The 23686-nt window shown below is 39.1% G+C and overlaps 2 protein-coding genes across 2 annotated transcripts; one reads left to right on the top strand and one right to left on the bottom strand.

Moving 5' to 3' along the window:
- The first annotated feature begins 252 nt into the window (after positions 1 to 252).
- SLO2 (Pentatricopeptide repeat (PPR) superfamily protein) lies at positions 253 to 2623 on the top strand. The gene has a single exon (XM_079021288.1). The coding sequence runs from the start codon at positions 402 to 404 to the stop codon at positions 2514 to 2516; it is 2115 nt and encodes a 704-aa protein (XP_078877414.1). The 5' UTR covers positions 253 to 401; the 3' UTR covers positions 2517 to 2623.
- Positions 2624 to 3306: 683 nt separating this feature from the next.
- On the bottom strand, positions 3307 to 6398 carry LOC145076785 (wall-associated receptor kinase 2-like). The gene is made up of 3 exons (XM_079022575.1): positions 5494 to 6398; positions 4969 to 5142; positions 3307 to 4595 (listed from the first exon to the last, which is right to left on the bottom strand). Exons 1-3 carry the CDS (start codon positions 6368 to 6370, stop codon positions 3457 to 3459), a joined length of 2190 nt encoding a protein of 729 aa, XP_078878701.1. The 5' UTR covers positions 6371 to 6398; the 3' UTR covers positions 3307 to 3456.
- Positions 6399 to 23686: the final 17288 nt, after the last annotated feature.

The raw sequence follows: 23686 nt of genomic DNA, 5'->3' as shown, positions 1-23686 counted from the left end.
ATTTAAAAGAACTTTTGATGAATTTTGAACAAAAACTTAAAAGAAAATCTATTCCCTTTAAGGTAAAGTATAAAATAAATACACAATATCAACTTATCGGCTTTTATGCAATTATCCCTCTTTAAATAAAGGGAAAGAATTTTCACCGCATGGTCAAAACATAGGGAATGTTTGGGGTATTTTTTTGAGAGGGCAAAAGACTTTTGGGAAAAGATAAAGAGAAAAGATGTTTTGTTTTTATAGAAGAAAACTCACTTTTTGAAAAAGTCAGAAACCTGACTTTTTTCCCACTTAATAGATACCCCAAACACCCCATAGTCAAAGTTCGATCTTCTTCGAATCGCAACATCAGGGGAAGCGCTTCTAGCATTTGTACATACACTTCATTTATATTCTATGGAATGGCAAAATATGTATTGGGTAAGCAACATATCGCCAACGACCTCCATCTCCTTAACTCATCACTCCTCGCAAACCTCTTGGACCTATGCCTTAAATCAAAATCATCGACAAAACAAACCCAGCACATACATGCCCGGATTATCAAGTCGAGATTTCACTCCGAAACATTCATCCTCAACAGGCTAATTGATGTTTATGGGAAATCTGGTTTTGTGGATGATGCGTATAAGGTGTTCGATCAAATGCCTGAGAGAAACATATTCTCTTGGAATGCGGTTTTATCCACCTTAACAAATGCAGGTCTTTTAGATGAAGCAAATAAGGTGTTCGATCAAATGCCTGTGACTGACCAGTGTTCTTGGAACTCCATGGTTTCTGGGTTTGCTCAACACGATAGATTCGATGAATCAGTTGAATTCTTTGTACAGATGCATTCTCAAGATTTTGTACTCAACCAATATTCATATGGAAGTGCTCTTAGTTCATGTGCGGGTTTGAGGAATATAAAAATGGGTACTCAGATCCATGCTTCTATTCATAAATCTCCATACGAACGAAATGTGTACATGGGTAGTGCTCTTATAGACATGTATTCCAAATGTGGAAGTGTAGATTCTGCTCAAAAAGTCTTCGACTTCATGACTTCACGTAATGTAGTTTCTTGGAACAGCTTGATCACATGTTATGAGCAAAATGGTCCACCTTCTGAAGCTCTTCATGTCTTCACAAACATGATGAACTCAAAGATTCAACCAGATGAGGTTACATTAGCCAGCCTGATAAGCGCATGTGCAACCTTAGCAAACTTGAATCTGGGACGTGAAATCCACAATCAAGTTATAAAATCCAACAAACTCACAAAAGATCTTGTCATATGCAACACATTAGTTGATATGTATGCAAAATGCGGTAGAATTTCAGAAGCAAGATGGATTTTTGACACAATCCCATCCAAAAACATCATATCAGAAACCTCAATTGTTAGCGGGTATGCCAAGTCAGCAAATCTTGAAACTGCAAGATCCATGTTTATAAGTATGGCAGATAGAAATATCGTATCATGGAACGCATTGATTGCAGGGTATACACAAAATGGAGACAATGAAACTGCTTTAGGACTCTTCCTTCAATTAAAACAAGAAGGCGTCTTTCCAACACATTACACATTCGGGAATCTTCTAAGCGCATGTGCAAATCTTGCAGATTTAAGACTCGGACAACAATCGCATACCCATGTTTTAAAACACGGGTTTAAATTCGAATCTGGACCCGAAAGCGATATCTTTGTGGGAAATTCTCTCATAGATATGTATGTGAAATGTGGATCCGTAGAAGATGGAAAACGGGTCTTTAGAAAAATGGTTCATAAAGATTGGGTGTCATGGAACGCAATCATAATCGGGTTAGCTCAAAACGGATACGGGTCGGAAGCGCTTGAATTTTTCAACGAGATGTTGGAATCGGGCGAGAAACCGGATCATGTCACGATGATTGGAGTACTATCCGCATGTAGCCATGGCGGGTTGGTGGATGCGGGTCGCGGGTATTTCAATAAAATGAGGTCGGAATACGGGATTGAACCAATGACGGATCATTACGCGTGTATGGTTGATTTACTTGGGCGGGCGGGTTTTCTTGATGAAGCGAAGAATTTGATTGACACGATGCGGGTCCCACCGGATGCGGTTGTGTGGGCGGCTTTGCTTGGTGGCTGTAAAGTTCATGGGAACATTGAGTTAGGGAAGGAGGTGGCTGAAAAGTTGATGGAAATAGATGGGAAGAATTCGGGTGTGTATGTTTTGCTTTCGAATATGTATGCGGAAAGGGGGAATTGGGGGGATGTGAAACGAGTGAGAAAGGTTATGAAGGAAAAAGGGGTGGTGAAACAGCCGGGGTGTAGTTGGATTGAAGTTGAGGGGAAATTTCATGTTTTTATGGTGAAAGATAGACGACAGATTCGAAAGAAACAAATTTATTTGGTGTTGAGAGGACTTACGGATGTAATGAAGCTGTTTGGATATGTTCCTGATGTTTATGATCTTGAGGCAAATGAGGAAGGGTGTTTAGATCTAAACGAATCCCAGGAACTTGACAATTTCCAAATGATAGATTAGCATTTTTTATGTAAAAGAGTTATTTTGCCAGCGACGTGTATGTTTTTCACATATTTATGTTAGAGTTGAGTTTTTCATTTTTAATTTTCAATGAAAATTTTAGAAAATGCGTATGGTTTGAACCGGTGAAGTTTTCATTTTCCATCTTAGAAATTTGGAAAACTTTTGAAAACTGTAAAAATCACTTTTCTAATTTACATACAATTTAAAAAACTGAAAATTTTCATTTTCTTGAAAATTTTAGAAATATGAACGAACCAAATGCGTTTTCAAAATTTCCGTTTTTCTTGGAAAATTTTCCTAGAAAGCTAGAAATTTTCCACAACCAAACGCACTCTAATTATCCATTACAATATGTTGTTGCTAAACATCCAACGTTTTTGGAAGTGTTGCATTAGACCTTGTTGCATATACCTTTTTCTTCTTGTTGTTACATGTTTTAGTTTTTATGTAAGAGCCAAAAAACCCATCTATGAGGAGTTATTTTCTTGACTTTCAAGTTATGTATCTATTATGAAGCTTTCCTACTTATTAGGGATTATGAAGTATGGTTATGAATCTTTGTAAGACCACATTTAGAATTTTTTTATCTATTCCTTCATCTGTTTTTTTCATTCTTCTCCTCAATGGTGATTTTAGCCTTTTATATACTTTCACATTCTAAAATTTACAAGTAATAATAATAGTGTCTTGTAGTTTTCTCGTTTTTTGGTTTCCACTCATTTTCTTGTGTTCTTTGTGGGTGATTTGTGTGTTCCAAACGTCACATTTTATAACAAAGACAAAAAATTGGAATGCTAATAAAACTTTTTAAAGAAATCATGGTGATATCGAACACCTGAGACTATAACAAGCACCATGCAAATTAATGTAGCGTGGTTTGTTTTCATAAAACGTCATCTCGTACATACCTAAGTATGATTGATCACACTCATTAGGACTACATGCGATTTTGCAGGACACCATAAACATCAGATTGCTCGACTTCTAGGATTAAGCTTCTCGATTCACTTGTTTCTTGATGAACCCAAGGATGAGTTGTGAACTTCCTAAAACCCTCTAGCATCATTGCCACCTCTTTCATAGTAGGTCTACTTTCTCCTACTAAGTGAAGGCATCTCCTTGTGAGCTCACGTACTGCTTGTAACTGCTCAACAGTCGCTTCGCGTAGTACTCTCGGTTCAACAATCTGAAGGAAACGGTTTTCTTTCACTGAATTGAGAAAGTGTGTTGCTAAATTTTTTTCCACATTAATTCTATCTGGAGAAAGGGGTTTTTTCCCAGTTATAAGTTCCGCAAGGACCACACCAAAGCTATACACATCACTCTTGTCAGTTAATTGGCTTGTGTGGAAATATTGAGGATCCAAGTACCCAACTGTACCCTGAACAAGAGTAGTGACTTGATCATGATCTAAAGGGACCAATCTTGAAGCACCAAAATCGGATATTTTTGTGGTGTAATTTTCATCTAATAATATATTGGCAGACTTGACATCTCTATGTATGATAGGCATTGTAGCTTGTGAATGAAGGTATGCAAGTGCAGATGCAGCTTCAGCAGCAACTCTCAATCTATTCTCCCATGATAACGAACTCACTCCACCTGATCCATGATGAATGTGATAGAAAAGGGTGTTATTCGATATGAACTCATAAACTAGTATTGGTACCTCCTCTTCCAAACAAAAGCCTAACAGCTTAACCACATTTCTATGGATGACTTGTGTAAGGATCAAGACTTCATTGATGAATTGCTCTGCTTGGGTCCCATCCACTAGTTTAGACTTCTTTATTGCAACAACACGTTCATCCTGCAAGATTCCTTTATACACTACACCATAACCACCTCGCCCAACAATCCGCTCCTCGGAATAGTTATCAGTTGCTTTTCTGAGCTGTTGAGTACTAAATATAGTCACGTTGTCACTAGCCCCGGGTGCCTTGAGCTTTTGTTTCAGAAACACACCACCATTTTGCTCAAAAAACTTTTCTCGTAGCTTGATCATTTTCCTCTTTCTTATGCCTAAGCAAATCCCAGTTATCCCAGATAACATGGCCACGAAGCCAAACACCAGAGCTACATGTGAATAAACGGAAAAATTCTCTGGTTAATAGTTGTTATGTTAAACCGGAACTCCAAAGAACGAGACATCTTACAAAAGTAAAATAATCAGTCAAGGAAATATAAATATACAAATACAATGAGATGGGCCAGCTGCAAATGGGCTATACAAAATTCGAATGGGCTACAGGAGACTATATACACTAACAATAAAAGCATATGGTTAAAAGAAGCATTTGTTAATACAGATAAAAGGACTCCTGGTTGATTGGTTCCCAATTCAACCTTGCTGGGTCAAAAAAATTGGTTGCTATAGTTATATATTATGCTGTACATTATTATAGTATGAAATAATACATAACACACATCATGTGAGTTCGAAGTATACCTAAGCAAAATACCATAGCTGGGAATTTTGAATTTTTAGCAACAGGTCGACAGCCATCTGCTGTTCTTGCATCACCAGTGTGTCCTGGCAAACATGTACAGTTGTAACTCCCTGGAGTATTATCGCAATGGCCATAACAGGGGAAGTTGTTTTTATCCCTACACTCATCGATGTCTGGAAAATATGTAAAGAAATTCACACATTAAAACAAAGAGATATAGAAAATGACATATTCTTGATGATATTTATAATAATATACTAGAAATGAAAACACATTATATTCATTCATTGGCGATTAATTAAGTCATTTTTCTCATCCCGCTAAAAGTGTGATTGTGTTTAATTACACTTGCTTCTGTATTTGAAGAGGCCTTCAGTAATATTGACATTCATTAGAAACTAGTGTCCAATAAGAGTATCACAATGTATAGTTGGCATTCATCAATGGATTAAGTCCAATCATAGTGGTATTCCAAGTTGGAGTTTAGTGGATATAGAGTTTAATTTTGAAATTGAAAATCTGACCTTGGCATCCTGGATCAAGATAAGGATTGCCCTCGTAACCTTTGTTGCAGCTGCAACGATACCCACCAATATCTGCATCACTACAGAAGCTATTTCCCTTGCATTCAGTATTAGCCTGTGCGCAACTCGAGTTGCCTCCAATCACCCAATCGACCACCACCGGGACACTTGCAATTGTCCTATCGTAAAACTCTGTAGCATTATACAAATCCCGTGCACCACCAAACTGAAAGCTGTCTTCCTCACCAAGAAATGCTAAACCACAAGGATTGAACGACTGAACTGCTGTATGGTTATCAATGGTCAGGACTGTAGTTTGGTAAAATTTGAGACCCTTTGGTATTGCTGTCTGGCAACAGCCAATTCCGGAGCAGTACCCATCATCAGGGACGTCATTTGCGTTGCTGCATGCTCCCAAACAACCACTAGTGAACTCGGCTCCAGTTGTTCCTCCGATCAAAGCAAAATCATCGCATCCAATGACAGTGAACTTGTTCTTCTGTGAAAAAGTGAAAGGGGTGTTCTCCAAGTTGGTCCACGCATCAAGTTCATCAGTTACATTCCCAGATGCATTGTAGCACTTGTAAGCAACCCGATTGTAAATTCTCATCTCGGAATCTGATATGCTGTAGATTTCAATGTTCCCTGACCCTATAAAAAGCTTCGGGGGTTTATAAGTCAAGTTGCAGGTCAGATCAAATGACTCGTCCAAAGAACAGCCTTTGCCTATGCCGAAAGGGTACTGAACTGTCAAGTTCCCGCACTGTGTAAGGCAGCCTGGCCTTGCTATGTTGCTCATGGTTATAGCGGTGGCACTTGCAAAATTGCCTTCAGACAACGACATCAAGGTCAAAACAAGGGTTAAAAGAAGAAGCATGTTTCTGTTTCTTGTTTTTGAGTATTCAAGTTTTATGCGAGTGTTTTGGTACGATTTATTGTAGCATGCATGTTATATAGAGCATGCATGCAAAGGAGTATGATCGAAGCTTCTTTGGAAATACACATTGGGTGAATAGTAATGGACTCTAATTGTAAAAACAGTATGAAATGGACTTCCTACTGTGAAACCATTTTTATTCTTTCTAGACTAAACCAACAAAAGAGGTCTCCTTAATCCTTAATTATCACACAAATCGTGGGAAAAAAAATCTTATTTTAAAACATGTTACGAAATTTCAACATTTTATTGTTTTTTAAAACCTAAAGGTTGCTATTTAATATTTGTCCGCTACGCATTGACCATATTTTTTATTCAACACATTCAATTATTTATTTTATCATTACTAAAATAGTATATAGATAGTATAAAGGACTCATATATCATAGTATAGTTTAAGGACATCATTGACCGGTGATCACTAAAGGAGAGTGTCGTTATCATAGGAAACCACCAGTATCTTTCCATTAGTCGTAAAGGATCGATCACATCAAAATTCAACCCATACATGAATTGATTCTAATGATCTAATTCGAATAGATTAATTGATTAAGGCTGTAAATGATCATCTAGAACAAATTTTCTATGCAGTCATAATGGTCATTACTCGGTAAACATACTATCGTTTAAAACATGCTTTTAAGGCTTTGGGGAGTGGGGTTCGTTGGGAGAAAGTGGAGAGGTCCGATTGCTATTTGGTAGTTTTCTTTACTTTTATCTTCTTCCTTTTTTCAAAATTTTCAAAATCAAACCTATTAAATTAGTACATTACTACTCCCTACCTTTTTTGTGTTGGACATTTTAAGATTATATGGTTTCAAAAAAAACTAAAAAAATCATACATGACAATGTGTTAAGAGGGTATTTGGGATTTCATTTTGAATCTTAAAAATGACTTTTAGGCAAAAATGACTTATTGACTTGGTAAATTAGTTTTTTTTAAAAGTATATGGATTAGCTTTTAAGGTGGAAAAAGTCAATAAGTCAATAAATTGTTTTTTAAAAATTATTTGTCTTAACTTATATATATTTTAAGGGCTATTTGACTTTTACAACCCAAAAAGCTATAAGGAGTTTTGAAAAATTAAAAATTATAGCTTATTGAAATCTATTTTTTTAAAGAGTTAATGAAAGTTATTTTAAAAGTCCATTTCATATTGTCAAACACTTTTTTTTAACTTATATTGACTTTTCCAAAAGTCAATAATTTGTTTTTAAACGAAATCTCAAACACCCACTAAAAGTGTTACCATTCCCTCCCACCTATAAGAGTTACAAACTAGAAAACTTATTATGTTGTTCTTTATATCTACTTTAGTTAGGAGGGGCTATTGAAACAACCTTGGAAGTGATTTACTTTGAACTTTTCAAGGGTTTGAAGAAAACAATCATATTCCAAATATCTAAATCGAAAATTAAATTCAAAATATGGGTCCCAGTGAAGCCTTACACCATAGATCATGATCAAAATCGAGATTTTATAGAAGCTTTAATAACCAAATAATTTTCCATTAACGATGAAGTTAAAATCACTATCGTTGATGGATCGATGATGAACATCTAGTTGCAAAATTTTTACCCTTGGAAGAATTAGACATTATATCAAATACTTAGTGTGGATCATAAATTAGCAAACCTTTGAAATAAGAAACCCCAAATGTACTCCAAATAAAAACTTGATGATCTTATACCACTTTTTGGGCATCCTATACAAATTCTCCAGATGCAATCTTAATTTGCATTAAAGATATATCAAACATTTGGTCGCATAGACAAGTATAAACCCAACAACACATAAAACTAGCATATAGAAATATGATAACAATGCATAATAACATGAGCAATAAACCTACTAAAATAAGAAAACATAAAGTAAAAACGTTAACACATGATACGTTGACATTCAACATGGTTCCACCTATGGAGATATGGTATACATCTACATAAAAGAGAAACAAAAATTAGGGGTTACAAAACTAACAAGGGACAAAATTGAAGATATAAAAAACTGATCTTCATTAAATATAAAGAAGGAGAGTTAAACTATATTAAAAATGAGCCAAAAGTTCATCAAAATAGGCTATTTGATGTAAATCATGGCTTGCGTTGTGTTATGAAGTCAGACGGCCACGTATCCCTTAAATAAAAAGTATAACCATTTCATTGTTACTTCTCCATGAGATTAAGTGGTGGAGCTTCTAGCGATGCTACCATAGGAATGTAGAAATATCTCAATAAACCACGACATTTCAATGTGAAATAAACGAGAAAATTAGGTCATCATTCACCTTTCTCAGTCACCATGAACCCCCTTTGTAATAGACCTACTATCTTGTATTCCATCATTTTCATGAAAATAGAGTCTTCATACTTAGAATTGCCTACAGAATACCCTTAGGAAAATGTCAGTATATCCCAACCAACTATCAAGTTTTGTTTTAAAATGTCCATAATATTATTTTTTTGTAGTTTAGAGGCATAAAGTCAAGTTTTACCTACTAAAAAAGGATATTGGGCGTGTTCGGCAAAACTAGCTGGTAGTGGGTAACTTGTAGCGGGTAACTTGTAGCTTGTAACGTTTTGTTAAACGCTACATGAAGTAGCATTTGGATTTATATCGTTTTGTTTAAACTAAACGCTAGAAGCTTGTAGTGAGAAACGAGACTTTTTGTTCAAAACGGAGCGTTTAGTCAAACCCTAGAAGCTAGAAGCTCTCAAACGCTCCGTGTCGAACACGCTCATTGACTTGTAATTGCCGGTTTCTTAATGTTTTGGCTTTTTCAAAAAGAAAATTTTAATTAAAATACACCTTACGCTGTCACTCACGTCCTCACCCACCATAAACTTATGTTCATCTTCAAGAACACCCACCTTCCCCGTTCCCAATCATAAACCTTTAGATGAACGTTCGTCTCTCTGAGAATTCACCTTATTATGATCAGGTTTCACTCTTTGCTCGGTATCATTGATTTAAATCTCTTCTTCATTTCAATTTTCATGGATGTGAAAATCGGTGAAGTAGCACAACAGCCCAACAAGGATGTTTATTCACTTTCTTCTTCATTTCGATTTCCTTGGTTTGAATCTCTTCTTTCGAGTTTCGTAGATGTATAAGTCGGAGGGCCTGAGTTTGAGCCGTATGTGATTGTTGTGGGAGTTGGGAGGTGTAATACCCAGTTTCCAAAATGGATCGGTTTAGGTTATCAAAGAGTCAAAGTCATGGTTTTTGGGTAAAACCGGGTGTCACAACGTGACCATAGAGAGGTCACGACATGACAAGCGAATAAATAAAAATGCGGATTTAACCAAGCTCACGAAGTGAGACATAAGGTCTCATGACGTGAGAACTGTTGCAACCCAAGCCTATGATTCTTTAGGGTATTCTTCTTATTTAAGCCCCTCTAATTCATTGTTAGGGTTCATTACCAGCCTCCTTCGTCGTCAAACACAGAAAAAAAATCCTAACCCTAGTCTCACCTTGTGATTCTTGAGCTTTTGGTGGTGTTTTGGTGGCTTAAAGAGGAAGGGATCACCTTTGGAGCATAGATCTAGCCTGGAAGCTTTATTTGCATCTTCTATCAACATCTATGGACCTTTGTGAGTAACCAAGATTCGAGCTTTATGATTCTTTGTTGCTAGATCTAAGGTTTTATGCATGATTATCCATGGTTAGATGAGTTAGAATGTTGAGGCTCCATAATGTTAGCAACTTTGTGGGTCCTTAGAGTCCTTTAGTGATCATATGTGGTGGATCTGAAGTTTAAGTGAAGTTTGAGCTCGTGCTTGAGATTTTGACACCCTTTTCTTCATAAATGCCCTAATTTGAGCTCAAGTCTTGCATTGGACATGCGAGACCTTAAAGCATCAATTTTTTTGGTTCTTTGGGTGTTAAGAAGCCTTCTGGAAGAGGTAGATTAGTAGCTTAATGGATTAAGGGGTTTTATTCATCAAAATGTCATTCAGACAGTTCTTACGACTTGAAAGTATGCCTGTCACGTCGTGAGGATCGAAGGTCGAGATGATTTTGTCTTTTAATGGCTTTCGACATAACCAATAGATGGTCATGTCGTGAGGGACCGTTGAACGTTATGTAACATCCCCCTCTGGCACGTATCACAATATTGTCCGCTTTGGGCCACTCGGCACGAGGACTTCCCAGGGGGTCACCCATCCTGGTACTACTCCCGCCCGAGCACGCTTAACTGCAGAGTTCTTATGAGATCTGCTGCCCTCACGGCTTTAAAACGCGTTGTGTTAGGGAAGGTATCCACACCCCTTATAAGGAATGCTTAGTTCTCCTTCCCAGCCGATGTGGGATCAGATCTAACCCACTTTCACCCCCCATTATAAGGTTCAACGTCCCCGTCGAACACATCGACCCGTGCCCTAGCTCTGATACCATTTATGACATCCCCATTTTCACGGCCAGAAAAGACCGATTTTGTTTATGCTTTGTTTTATAAAATCAGAGTAATCTTTTAAAGATAACGGTTGCGGAATTTGTTCCCAAAACAAGACATGATAATAACTTATCAAAACATTTCTCAAAGGGAATGTATTTTTCATTTAATAATAAAACCTCGGGATGTCATGTTCCGATACAGACATATAAGCATAAACAGAACTTACATTTAATTACACAATTGATTTATATCTCCTTTAAATCTCTCTGTGAAATATGTCTTCGTATTAATACATGTGATACAAAGAAAACTGAATGGGTCAGGCTTGGGAGCCTGGTGAGCATATAGGGTTTTCATCCCACAATGTTATATCATATTTTTATAAATATAGAACATTCAAACTTGCACAATTTCACCATATAAAGGCAACTCTTAACCCACCCCATCGATCCTCACAATGACACGATCTAAACTCTCGTATCTAATATTTTCCTCTTTACCTGATCCCTACTCATGGATCTAAAAACTAACCTCTTGATCTGATCCCTACTCACGGATTTAAAAACTAACCTCTTGATCTGATCCATACTCACGGATCTCATCTACCCATGTCCTACCCAACATATTCGTAGATATAAAATACACATATAGTTTAACTCATTAAAATCTATATAGTTCATCCATTCCTCCAATACCTCAAATAAACAACAATATATAAACACTTAGCACGTATTTCGTAGCAAATACTTCATACTTATGCGTTAGAAGAAAGTAACCACACACTCACACATATAAACAACAATATACTTAATACACTCGAACCATACTTGTATTATTATCGTGTTTATGAAAGGTTGTATACACTCACTTGATCAGAAGATGATCAGACAGCACTACGACTTGCAGAAGTAGTAATCCTCAGCAGATCTGGAAGATCTCCACAAAATCGAACTTCTCACGGACAGAGCTTCGGCTCGGGAACCGCACTTCTCGGGATCTTCGGGATCTCGGGACTTGCTTCGGGGCTCGAGAACAATACCGGGGCTTCGGGGTATTTCTGGCACGCAAACCGATGCAAAACGGGAGAAAGAAGAGAGAAAATGAACAAAACTCTCAGCTGCCCTCGCAAGCCTTTTATAGAGGCTGAGCCTCGCACATACGCGGGGCGTACTAGTCCGAGAAACGTCACTACTTACGTATCCGAAGCCACTTGTTGCGATGTCGACACCCTCGGAGTACGTAGGGCGTACACGAGTACGCGGCGTGTACCTCGGATCAGACCGGTGACTCCTTCGGATAATGCTTCCGATTTAATGATTTAATTTAATTCCAAAATAATTAATAAACTTCGGAAATTCATATCTTCTTCATACGAACTCCGTTTTCGACGTTTTTTATATCCACGCGAAGGTGAGACTACACTCTACGACTTTCGTTTAGACTCCGTCGGCTAATTTTGACTTTTATTTTTATTATTTATTTTTAATAGGCCGCGACAGAAAACTTCGTTATAAATTCATAACTTCTTCGTTTGACGTCCGTTCTTGCCTAACTTTTCGTCGTTTCGCTACTAACAACAAGATCTTCGATTCTTGTTTAGATCGCTAAGGCTAAATATCGCTCTAACGTAAATTCACTTTTTTTACGTTGCGCTGTGTCGTGCCGGTTCTGTCGCAAAACTTCGACAGGTCATAACTTCTTCGTTATAACTCGGATCTTGGCGTTCTTTATATGCATGGAAACCTTGTGACATATACTACAACTTGGTTGAGATTAATCCTTCTAGATAATCTTCCTTCAAAAAGTCATTTTTGACGCCTATTGCCTCTAAATTGACTAGCCCTGATCTACGGGCGTTACACGTTAACTTTTGTTGACCGTTGACTTTTTGACCAATTTAAATTTGGATCAAACTTGAAGAATTTTTTTCCGTTGATTAAGATTCTTCCAAGCTTTGGTGCTAGAGGGCTCGTGGCAGCAAGCAGTGCAGAAAGGGAAGAACGTTGAAGTGTTTATGGGTTCTTTGTTTCAAGTAACTTTTCATCACTCTACTCGTGGGTCAAACTCACCAATGCAAACCTACTATTTCTGGTTATGTATCATTATGTATAGGATGTTGTTGCGTTTTATTGAGCTGTTAGATATATTTATATCCCCATGTGTTAGGATGCAACAGTAGTGGTATGCTAATTAGAGTACCAGTAGGTTGTTTATCGTCTAGTGGAATGCCCTAAGGGTCATATGTAGCCATGTAGATTAACTTGAGAACTCTTAATCTATGCTTTCTTTCATGTTCCTTGTTTTCTTGTGGATATAGAGTAGGATCATCTATTTGGGTGGCTATCTCACCTCTAATTAGTTATGTCTATGTATCCCATGGAGATTTGCTAGTAGCATAGCAGTGTGTTATTATGGGTCTAGTAAGCGGTAGTGAGTCTTCTCATTACTTTACCGGTGTGGTATTTATATCTCTGACCAGTAGGGTCTTTATTGTTGTTTGATGTTTTATCTTAATTGCATTGTTGATACTTTTGGATTGCTTATAATCCCCAGGGTTGCTGATAACCCCTGAACATGTTGTTAATCCACATTGGGTGTTGTTATCCTACTGGGATTATTGATAATCCACAGGGTTTCTAATAACCCATAGTTGTTTACTATGTTGTGATGTATGGATATTTTAGGGGAAACTCACTAAGCTTCATGCTTACTCAACTGTTATTGTTTTTCAAGTATTCTCAGCTATCGTGGGAAGGTGAATGCATGACTGTAGACATTCATTATCAACAATAAAGATTATGCATTATTATATACTCTGATTTTCATTAAATGTAATTTTGAACAAATGGTTTTCTTAATATGGATTCTAATATTATGGACTTTTACCTTAATAAAATCAAATTTTTTTTGTGAAAATGGGATGTTACAAGTTCGTATTAGAGCCCTGGTTTGAGGAATTTGGAGGAACACTTGTGTGAATCCAAACTCAAACTAGGATCTGAGAATTTTCACAAAAAGTTTTTGATAAAAAAATTTTATAATAAACGGGTTGGGTTATGGACATGGGCTCGGTCTCTTATCATGTTCTTGTTAGATTGTTGGCTTAGGATCAAAATAGTGGGCCTTTGATTTAACCTTAGTTTTACAGGAAGATATGATGTGTATAGTCAACCAGAGCCCAAACAGGAGAGTGGTTCCTAAAATACTCATACTCGTTATATGTGTTGAATTTGAATTTGTTGATATGTGAATTGTTAGAAAAGCATGCAAGTGGATAAGCTAAGGTTCTTTTAGGAATTGTTGGATAGTAATGTCTGATTTCTATGGTTCCTTATGGTATACATAATTGCTTGATATATGCTATTTGATTGTGTGATTGCTAAGTATATGTTCTATAGTTGTATACAGTTGGGATTAAATAGCCTTAGAATGATTAACATAGCCGTATTTCAGGTTCCTTGTTTGGTTGTGGACTTAGGGTAGAGTGAATTATTCAATAGTCTATTTGACCACGTATTATGTACAACAAGCATGCACAAATCAACCAGCAGCGCGGGAGCGAGGACGGTCCTAGGAGGAGTGCCTAGGAAGTTAGTTGTGGCTCGTAGGAGCATGTGGGTATTAGCACACCAAGGGGTGGTCTAGTGCAGTGATGTAACATCCCAACATTTTCAACCAAAAATTGCATTTTTAATTCATTACAAAACATTCAGTAATCATGACAAAACAACCAAAAGTGTAATATAATGAAATAATATCATAGTACAAATACCAAAATCACACAATGCAGAACAACAAGGACGGATGCGGTGTGATCAAGTCGGGCCCTTCCCTTTCAAGTTGGAAGTACCTGAAACATAAACTAGAAACTGTAAGCACAAAGCTTAATGAGTTATCCCAAGATACCACATACCATACATACATAACAATCAAAACGTAATCGGATCTATTTCACCCCCTTCGGTCTCTTTCAACTAGTATTGAGTATATTTCAACCCCTTCGTTCTGTTTTAACTGGTACTGGGTCTATTTCACCCCCATTCGGTCTCTTTCAACCAGTACTTGGGTGTATTTCAACCACTTCGGTCTCTTTCAACCGGTATCGGGTCTATTTCACCCCTATGGCTAGTATATAATCATAACAGTAAGAGTCACATAGACAACAAGATACATAGGCAATAAAGACAATTATCATCCTACAATCATAAACTAGTGGGACGACATTGGTGCCTTCGACCCACGAGTATAGTGGAGGAAACTCACTTCTCGATCAACAATCAACTACTACTACTCTCATGGTCAGCTAGAGTGGTGCTACACCACACCTGGATAATCATACAAGGAAAACCCTTAGTCTACCCTTCAAAACCAAGAGTTAATAAAAAGTCAAATCTATTCAAAATCAGCTCCTAAGGTCAACGATCAACATTCCTATCAGTTCACCCTCACATCGTGACCTGATCTTTGGCCATATCATGAGATTAGACTCGACTCGGCCCCACTCAGCGAGTCGACTCGGTCACAACTCATCCAAATTGATTTCTCAGATCGGGACAACCTCATTTTTCACGTTGTGAGGTCCCATTTCTCACGTTGTGAGACCTGTTCAGACCAACTTGAGCATTAAGCTCTTAATCCTTTAAGATACTCTTTGGCAGCTTCTATACGACCTTCCTCGACCCTGAGGACTATAAAACCTGTAGCTTTTCATTCATGCATGACTTAGGTACTAACTAGGTCAAAAGAAAAGTAATAAGATCAAGACTCATGCTTAAAGTCTAAAACCAACACCAAAACTCAGACCCAAAGCCTAATATATAGAAGATGTCTCAATGACCCATAAAGTTACCAATTTATGGATCCCATGCATGCTACACAACCCCACCATGCAAAGAAAAACCCCAAAACCTAGATCTAACATGAAAGAGGCAAAAAGGTAAGATTTGTATGACTTATAGAGGTCCAAAAGCTTAACAAGACCAAGAGGTAGAAGCTAGATTGCCAAAAAGCACCACAAGAGTCCTCTTCCACTTCAATGGACCAAAAACCACCAAATAATCTCTTCAAGGTCACCAACAATGGCTAAAGATCTCAAGGAGGTCGAATCTAGGGTTTTAGTAGACTAGAGAGTGAGAGAGGCTGAGGATGGGAAACCATACCTCTCTCATTCCATTAAATACTCAAAAATTAGGGTTTTGGGTCATCAGGCCTTGCTCATGTCATGAGACCTCATGCCTCACGTCGTGAGTTTTCAAGAATATGGGTCAAATGCTCAATGGTCGCTCACGTTGTGAGCACTAAGCCTCATGTCGTGACCCTCCTCCCAAATGTAAGAATTCAATAAATTAATTAACTTAAGGGTTCGGATGCTACAATTCTCCCTTACTTGAATCAAACTTTGTCCTCGAAGTCCGCCGCTGCAAACAACTCTGGATAATGCTCACTCTTCTTATCCTCAGGCTCCCATGTCCATTCTAAACCCTTTTTGTGCTGCCACTGCACCGTCACCAAACTCACGACCTTTTTCCTCAACACCTTCGTATTCCGATCAAGGATCGCCACCGGTCTCTCAATATAATTCATGCAATCATCCACCATAATATCCTCCAATGGAACCATTGCGGTATCATCAACCACACATTTCCACAACTGAGAGATGTGAAATGTGCTATGGATCTGACGAAGCTCCTCAAGTAGATCTAAACGATAAGCAACCTTGCCTACCTATGCCAAAACCCTGAAAGAACTAATATACCTGGGGCCTAACTTTTCCCTCTTCCTGAATCGGATGACACATTTCCAAGGTGACACCTTCAGAAGAACCATGTGTCCAACCTGAAATTCCAAGTCTGACTGGCGTCTGTCTGCGTAGCTCTTTTTTTGACTCTGTGTTGTCTGAAGTCTGTTGCAAACTTGCTAATTAATTTCGTCATCTTGAGTACCACCTAGGTACTCCCCATCACTCACTGATCGACCTCACCCCAACATATTAGGTTCCTACACTTCCTCCCGTAGAGAATCTCAAAAGGAGGTTGATCAATGCTAGCTTGATAACTTTTGTTATACGAAAATTCCACCAAAGGAAGATACATATCCCAACTACGTCCAAAATCCAGGACACACGCACAAAGCGTGTCCTCCAATGTCTGGATAGTCCGCTCACTCTAACCATCAGTCTCCGGGTGAAAAGTCGTGATAAAGTACAGATGAGTACCCAAATCCTCGTGGAAACTCTTCCAGAACCTAGAAGTGAATCGAACATCCTTATTAGAGACCACCAAAACCGGCACCCTATGATATGACACAACCTCCCGAATGTAGATGTCTACCAACTTTTTTGCGGAGATACTCTCCTAAATCAGGGTAAAATGCGCGCTCTTAGTTAGTCGATCCACGATGTCCCATATCGCATCTACCTCGCGCGTTGTCCTAGGCAATTTGGTGAAAAAAATCTATCGTAATCTCTTCCCATTTCCAAAAGGGAATACCCAACGGCTCCATCTTGTTGCGGGGTTACTGATGATTAGCATTGACTTTCCTGCAAGTTAGGAACCTCTCGACATACCACGCCACGTCTCGCTTCATACATGGCCACGAATAGTCAGGTCGGAGATCTCTATACATCTTTTTCGCTCTGGGATAAATAGAGAATCTCTACTTGTGCACCTCCTCCATCAGAATCTGATGCGCACCACCCCAGTATGGAACCCACGCCTTCCATTGAAAGGTCCATATCCCTCGACTATCATAATCGAAGGTAGCCACCTGGCCCACTATGTGCTCACTCTTCCAATGCTCTTCCTTCATAACCTCTACCAGAGCCTCTCAAATCTGCTCTAAAAGTGAGGTAAACACATACATCCCTTATCGGAACAGAAGCCGCCTTATGAATGAGAGCATCGAATACCACATTGGCCTTCCCCGGCTTATAAAAGATCTCACAATCATAATCCTTCACCACGTCCAACCATCTACGTTGTCTCATGTTCAGATTTGACTGATTCATCAAATACCTCAGGTTCTTGTGATCCATGTAGATGGTACAATGGACCCCATAGAGGTAATGTCACTAAATCTTGAGGGCAAACACCACAGCCCCCAACTCGAAATAGTGTGTGGTGTAGTTCGCCTCATGAGGCTTTAACTGCCTCAAGGCGTAAGCGATCACATGACCCCGCTACATCAGGACTGCACCCAATCTCGTAATCGAAGAATCATAATATACCACAAAGTCCTTAACACCTTATGGAAGGGTCAGAATTGGTGCCTCACATAATCTATGTCTCAAAGTCTTAAAGGTTGCCTACTGCTCAGGCCCCCAATAAAACGTGACGGTCTTCTTCGTCAACCGAGTCAAAGGAACCACTATCTTGGAGAAATCATGTATGAATCTCTGATAGTAACCTGGCAATCCAAGGAAACTTTGAATCTCAGATGGAGGCCTCAGAACCTCCCACCTCATCACCGCCTTGATTTTTTCCGAATTGGCCAGAATGTCACTCTGGTTGACAAGGTGCCCCAGAAACTACACCTTACGACAGTAGAACTCACACTTGGAGAACTTTGCATACAGTCTCTCCTTCCTCGGAGTCTCTAATACCTCCCCTAGATGCTCCTCATGCTACTCATGAGACTTGGAATAGACCATGATGCCATCACTAAACACAATGACATACCAATCCAGCATGGGTCTGCTTACTTGATTCATGAGATCCATGAATATAGCTGGAGCATTGGTGAGCCTGAAAGGAATCTCCGCAAACTCGTAATGACCATAACGATCCCGGAAGGGCGTCTTCTACTCCTCTCTAACCCCCATCTGGTGATAACCCGAAAACGCAAATCAATATTGGAGAACCAAGATGCACCCTGAAGTTGATAAAATAAATCGTCGATCCTTGGGTGCGGGTAATGGTTCTTCACTGTTAGCTTATTTAGCTCCTCGTAGTCAATACACATCTGATGTGTCCCATCCTTTTTCTTCACAAATAAGATCAGTGATCCCCATGGTGAACTACTCGGCCGAATAAATCCATTGTCTAGCAGCTCCTGCAACTGCGTAGACAACTCCTGCATCTATGGAGGTGCTAACCAATAAGGTGCTTTGGCTATCGGATCTGCACCTGGAACCAAGTCAATCTGAAACTCCACCAGCCTTTCTGGAGGCACTCCCAGAAAATCATATGGAAACACATCTGGGTAGTCCCAAACAATCGGTACATCATCCACGGTCACCTCTCCTTTCTCCCGGGTATCCATCACATATGAAACAAAACCAGAATAACCTTGTTGAAAATAGTGTATGGCTCTTGCCGTTGAGTAGACAGTCGGCCCATGTTGGGCACCCTCGTCGTGTATCACCAACTCTTCCCCACTTGGGGTTCGAACGTGCACCAACTAAAGCTCACAATCAATAATCGCCCCATTGGGGATCAACCAATCTATCCCCACGGTGAACTTGCTCTCGTGCAGAGGAATAGGAACCAAGTCAATCAGATATTGCTCTTAAAATATCTCCAAAGTACATCCTCAGTGAACCCTCGACACTCGCACCAGACGGTTATCAGAAATCTCAACCTGTAGCGGGAACATCGACAAACCTCCTGTTGAGTGCAAGGGATACAAAAGATCAATTAGCCCCCAAATCGAATAAGAACAACACATGGATACCGTTCATGAGGAACAACCCTAATGAACAATACAAACATATAAGCATGACAAATACATCATCCGCCTTGCCGCACTTGCCACAGTGGCCCCGACCATGTTGGCCCTTCAATCTAGAATCAAAACCCTTGGGTTTTTTCTCCGAAACCCCAGTCGTCTGTCCATGCTCTTCGTTCCTCTTCCCTATGTGCTTCAAGTCAATTTCCCATTCCCGGGCCTTGGATATCATGTCAAACACTGTCAGGCGGGCAGAAAAACTAACAAACTCTGGAATATCTGATCTCAACATGTCATGGTATCGAGTCTTCAACATCTCCTCATCTGCGGCATATTGGGGTACCAATAAAGATCTCTCTTTGAACTTGGTGGTGATCTCCGCCACGGTCTCAGTCGTCCGCCGCATATCCAGGAACTCCCTCTCTAGATGTTGCACCTCAACAGTTGGTTCAAACTCTGCTTAGAACTGGGTCACAAAATCCAACCAGGTCATGGCCTCAATCGTTGGGACTCCTAGAGTGTAACCAACCTCCTCCCACTAATCCCGGGCTCACTCCCTTAGACAACCAGCAACGAATCTCACCTTCGACTCCTCGAGGCAGAAGCTAGTCATCTGAGCACACTCAATATCAGCTATCTAGCGTCTAGAAACAATGGGGTCCTTCACCCTAAAGAATTCTGGTGCTCCACAACCCCTGAAATCCTTGAAGGAGAGAGTGTGGGCCCCAAGCTTGCTAAAAGCCAGATCAGCTCTAAAAATGCGAAGGCGATCCTCCATCAACTCGATGATACTCTCCTTGACCAACCCAAACATCACCGGGGTCGCATTAAGGATGCCTCTAGTAATCTCAGACGCAATGAACTCGCGTAAACCCTCATCAATTGTTTTGGTGTCCGTTCCTGAAATCCAGATCCTGATCCTCTAGCTCCACTGCATATCATCACCATACTGAAGCATAACACATAAACAATCAATACGCACATGAATAGGTTCACACCCTTGAGCTCCCTAGATTCATCGTGTTCTTCCTTGCCTTGGGTATAAATCATGTGCTTCCAGTAGTACGGTCCCAATACTACCTTCCACATCTTTTTATACCCTCCTCAAGGACTACCCCGAATCCTCCAAGTCACTCCCTTCAATATAATACTCCTCTCATACCATAAAGCGTCATACATGCCAAGACATATCCCAGGAACTTCATAGGGTTCCTTTCCTCACCACTCTTTGTTATCAGTTACAGAAGGAACTCTCACTAATACCATCTAACTACAACACAAATACAATTACATATTATCGGTAGTAGATAATTCTTTGAATGAAAGGTCCCACACTACAATGGTTAGACTCAAATAAGAGTTGCACAATCGAGTTAAACCTATCCTTCTAAAATCCTCTAATCCTGATAATATGTAACCAAACGCATTCGTCCACTAGTCAGCTGGTACTAACAAAATTCCTAAAAGTACAAAACACGTAACATTCGAGCATCAAGCAATTCAAATCAGAACACAACCTAAACAAGTCATCCAATCAGATAATTGGTCATACTAGCATGCAAATCTATAAGCTCATACAATAGGCACATTAAGGCATCTCTCCTAGAATTCTACCATGCAATCCTGAGCAGATCGTTAGCCCTAATCTAGTATAGGTATTTTGGGAAGACTTACTTAAGCTCAGCTGATTGCACTCATCGAACCCCTTTCTTTTATTAAAATACTTTAATTAAAATGTTTATTTTTACAAAAAATCTACAAAATCCTTGATTTGAGTTCAGTCACACCCGAGAGTATACCCAAATCCCTCAAACCAAGGATCTGATACCAACTTGTAACATCCCAAAAATTTCAACTAAAATTTTCATTTTTAATTCATTACACAACATTCAGTAATCATGTCAAAACAACCAAAATTGTATCATAATGAAATAATATCATAGTGAAAATCCTAAAATCACACATTGCGGAAAAACATGGGCAGATGCGATGCGATCAATCCGGTCCCTTCCCTTTCGAACTGGAAATACCTGAAACATAAACTGAAAACTATAAGACCAAATCTTAGTAAGCTTCCCTATGATACCACATACAATACATACATAATAGTCTAAACGTAACTGGATCTATTTCACCCCTTACGATCTCTTTCAACCGGTACTGGGTCTATTTTACTCCCTTTGGTCTCTTTCAACCGGTACTTGGGTGTATTTTAACAACTCTGGTCTCTTCCAAACGGTATCATGTCTATTTCACCCCTTATAATTAGCATATAATCATAACAATAATAGTCACAGATACAACAAGCATACATAGGCAATACAAACAATTATCACAAAGACATTTATCATCCTACAATCATAAACTAGTGCGCTGACATTGGTGCCTTCGACTTACAAGTATAGTGGAGGAAACTCACATCTCTAGCGACAATCAACTACTGTTGCTCTCATGGTCTGCTACAGTGGTGCTACACCATACCTGGATAATCATACAAGGCAAACCCCTAGTCTACCCTTCAAAACCAAGAGTTGACCAAAAGTCAACTCTGATAAAAAGTCAACTCCTAAGGTCAATGGTCAACATTCCTATCAGCTCACCCTCACGTCGTGATCTGATCTCTGGTCATATCGTGAGAATGAACTTGACTTGGCCTCACTCAATGAGTCGACTCAGGCACAACTCATCCAACTAGATTTCTCAGATCGAGACAACCTCATTTCTCACATCGTGACGTCCCATTTCTCACGTCGTGAGACCTTTTCAGACCAACCTTGAGCATTAAGCTCTTAATCCTTTAAGATATTCTTTGGGACCTTCTAGAGGACCTTCCTCGACCCTAAGGACTACAAAAATCGTAGCTTTTCAGTCATGCATGTCTAATGCATGACTTAGGTACTAAATAGGTCAAAAGAAAGATAATTAGATCAAGACTCATGCTTAGAGTCTAAAACCAACACCAAAACTCATATCCAAATCATCATATTCAGAAGATGTCTCAATGATCCATAAAGTTGCTAACTTTATGCATCCCATGCATGCTACACAACCCCACCATACAAGGAAAAGCTTTGAAACCTAAATCTAACATGCAAGAGGGAAAAAAGTTAAGAGATTTATGACTTACAGAGGTCCAAAAGCTTAGCAAGACCAAGAGGTAGAAGCTAGATTGCCGAAAAGCACCATAAGAGTTCTCTTTCACTTCAGTGGACCACAAACCACCAAATAAGCTCTTCAATGTCACCAACAATGGCCAAAGGTCTCAAGAAGGTCGAATCTAGGGTTTTCAGTAGGCTAGAGAGTAAGAGAGGTTGAGGATTGGAAACCCTACCTCTCTCATTCCATTAAATAGTTGAAAATTAGGGTTTTGGTTCATCAGGCCTTGCTCATGTCGTGAGACCTCATGCCTCACGTTGTGAGATAGAGTGTTAATACTTCATAAAGTTAGCAACTTTATGGGTCCTTAGAGTCCTTTGGTGATAATATGTGGTTGATATTTAGTTTGGGTGATGTTTGAGCTCATGCTTGAGGTTTTCACTTTCTTTGCATCATAAATGCCCTGATTTTAGCTCAAGCCTTGCATTGGACATGCAAGACCTCAAAGCATCAATTTTTATGGTTCTTGGGGTGTTAGGAAGCCTTCTGGAGGAGGTGGATAAGTGTCTCAATCTATTAAGGGGTTTTATTCATTAAAATATCATTCCGACAGTTCTCACGATGTGAGAATATGTCTGTCACGTCATGAGGATCAAAGTTTGCAATTATTTTGTCTTTTTAATGGCTCACAGGGTGACCAACAGATGGTCACATCGTGAAGGGTCATTGAACGTTAGCTTTTGGTGATCACTGACCAGTTTGACTTTGGGTCAAACCTAAAGAATTTTGGGTTGTTGATTAAGATTCTTGTTGTTGGGTTTTATACAAACAATCCTATGAGTGCATGCAACCCTAATTTGGATCTATGTTTTCACTATTAGAAATACAACAAATGAACACAAAAAAAACCCTAACATGCATCTAATATTTCGAAAAACACAAAACAAAAGAGATTAGAATACATACCTTTGTTGCTATATAGTAATAACAACTAAATCTTGAAGTTCCTTTGCTCTTGAGAACAAGTACCACAAATGTAGTACCTCTAATGGCTCACAAACACACAAGAGTGAAAGGATGAATATCAGAGAGA

Source organism: Lactuca serriola, chromosome 9 (assembly GCF_051521515.1).
Source record: "Lactuca serriola cultivar US96UC23 chromosome 9, Lser_US96UC23_V15, whole genome shotgun sequence".
NCBI lineage: Eukaryota > Viridiplantae > Streptophyta > Magnoliopsida > Asterales > Asteraceae > Lactuca > Lactuca serriola.
This window is presented reverse-complemented; position numbering and strand designations above follow the sequence as displayed.

Excerpts from the sequence above, each read along its gene's own strand:
- SLO2 (XM_079021288.1), top strand. The coding sequence starts at position 402 with ATGGCAAAATATGTATTGGGTAAGCAACATATCGCCAACGACCTCCAT.
- LOC145076785 (XM_079022575.1), bottom strand. The coding sequence starts at position 6,370 with ATGCTTCTTCTTTTAACCCTTGTTTTGACCTTGATGTCGTTGTCTGAA. Across the intron at positions 5,143-5,493 it reads TCTTGATCCAGGATGCCAAG|ACATCGATGAGTGTAGGGAT; the intron begins GTCAGATTTTCA and ends CATATTTTCCAG. Across the intron at positions 4,596-4,968 it reads AGCTATGGTATTTTGCTTAG|CTCTGGTGTTTGGCTTCGTG; the intron begins GTATACTTCGAA and ends ATTCACATGTAG.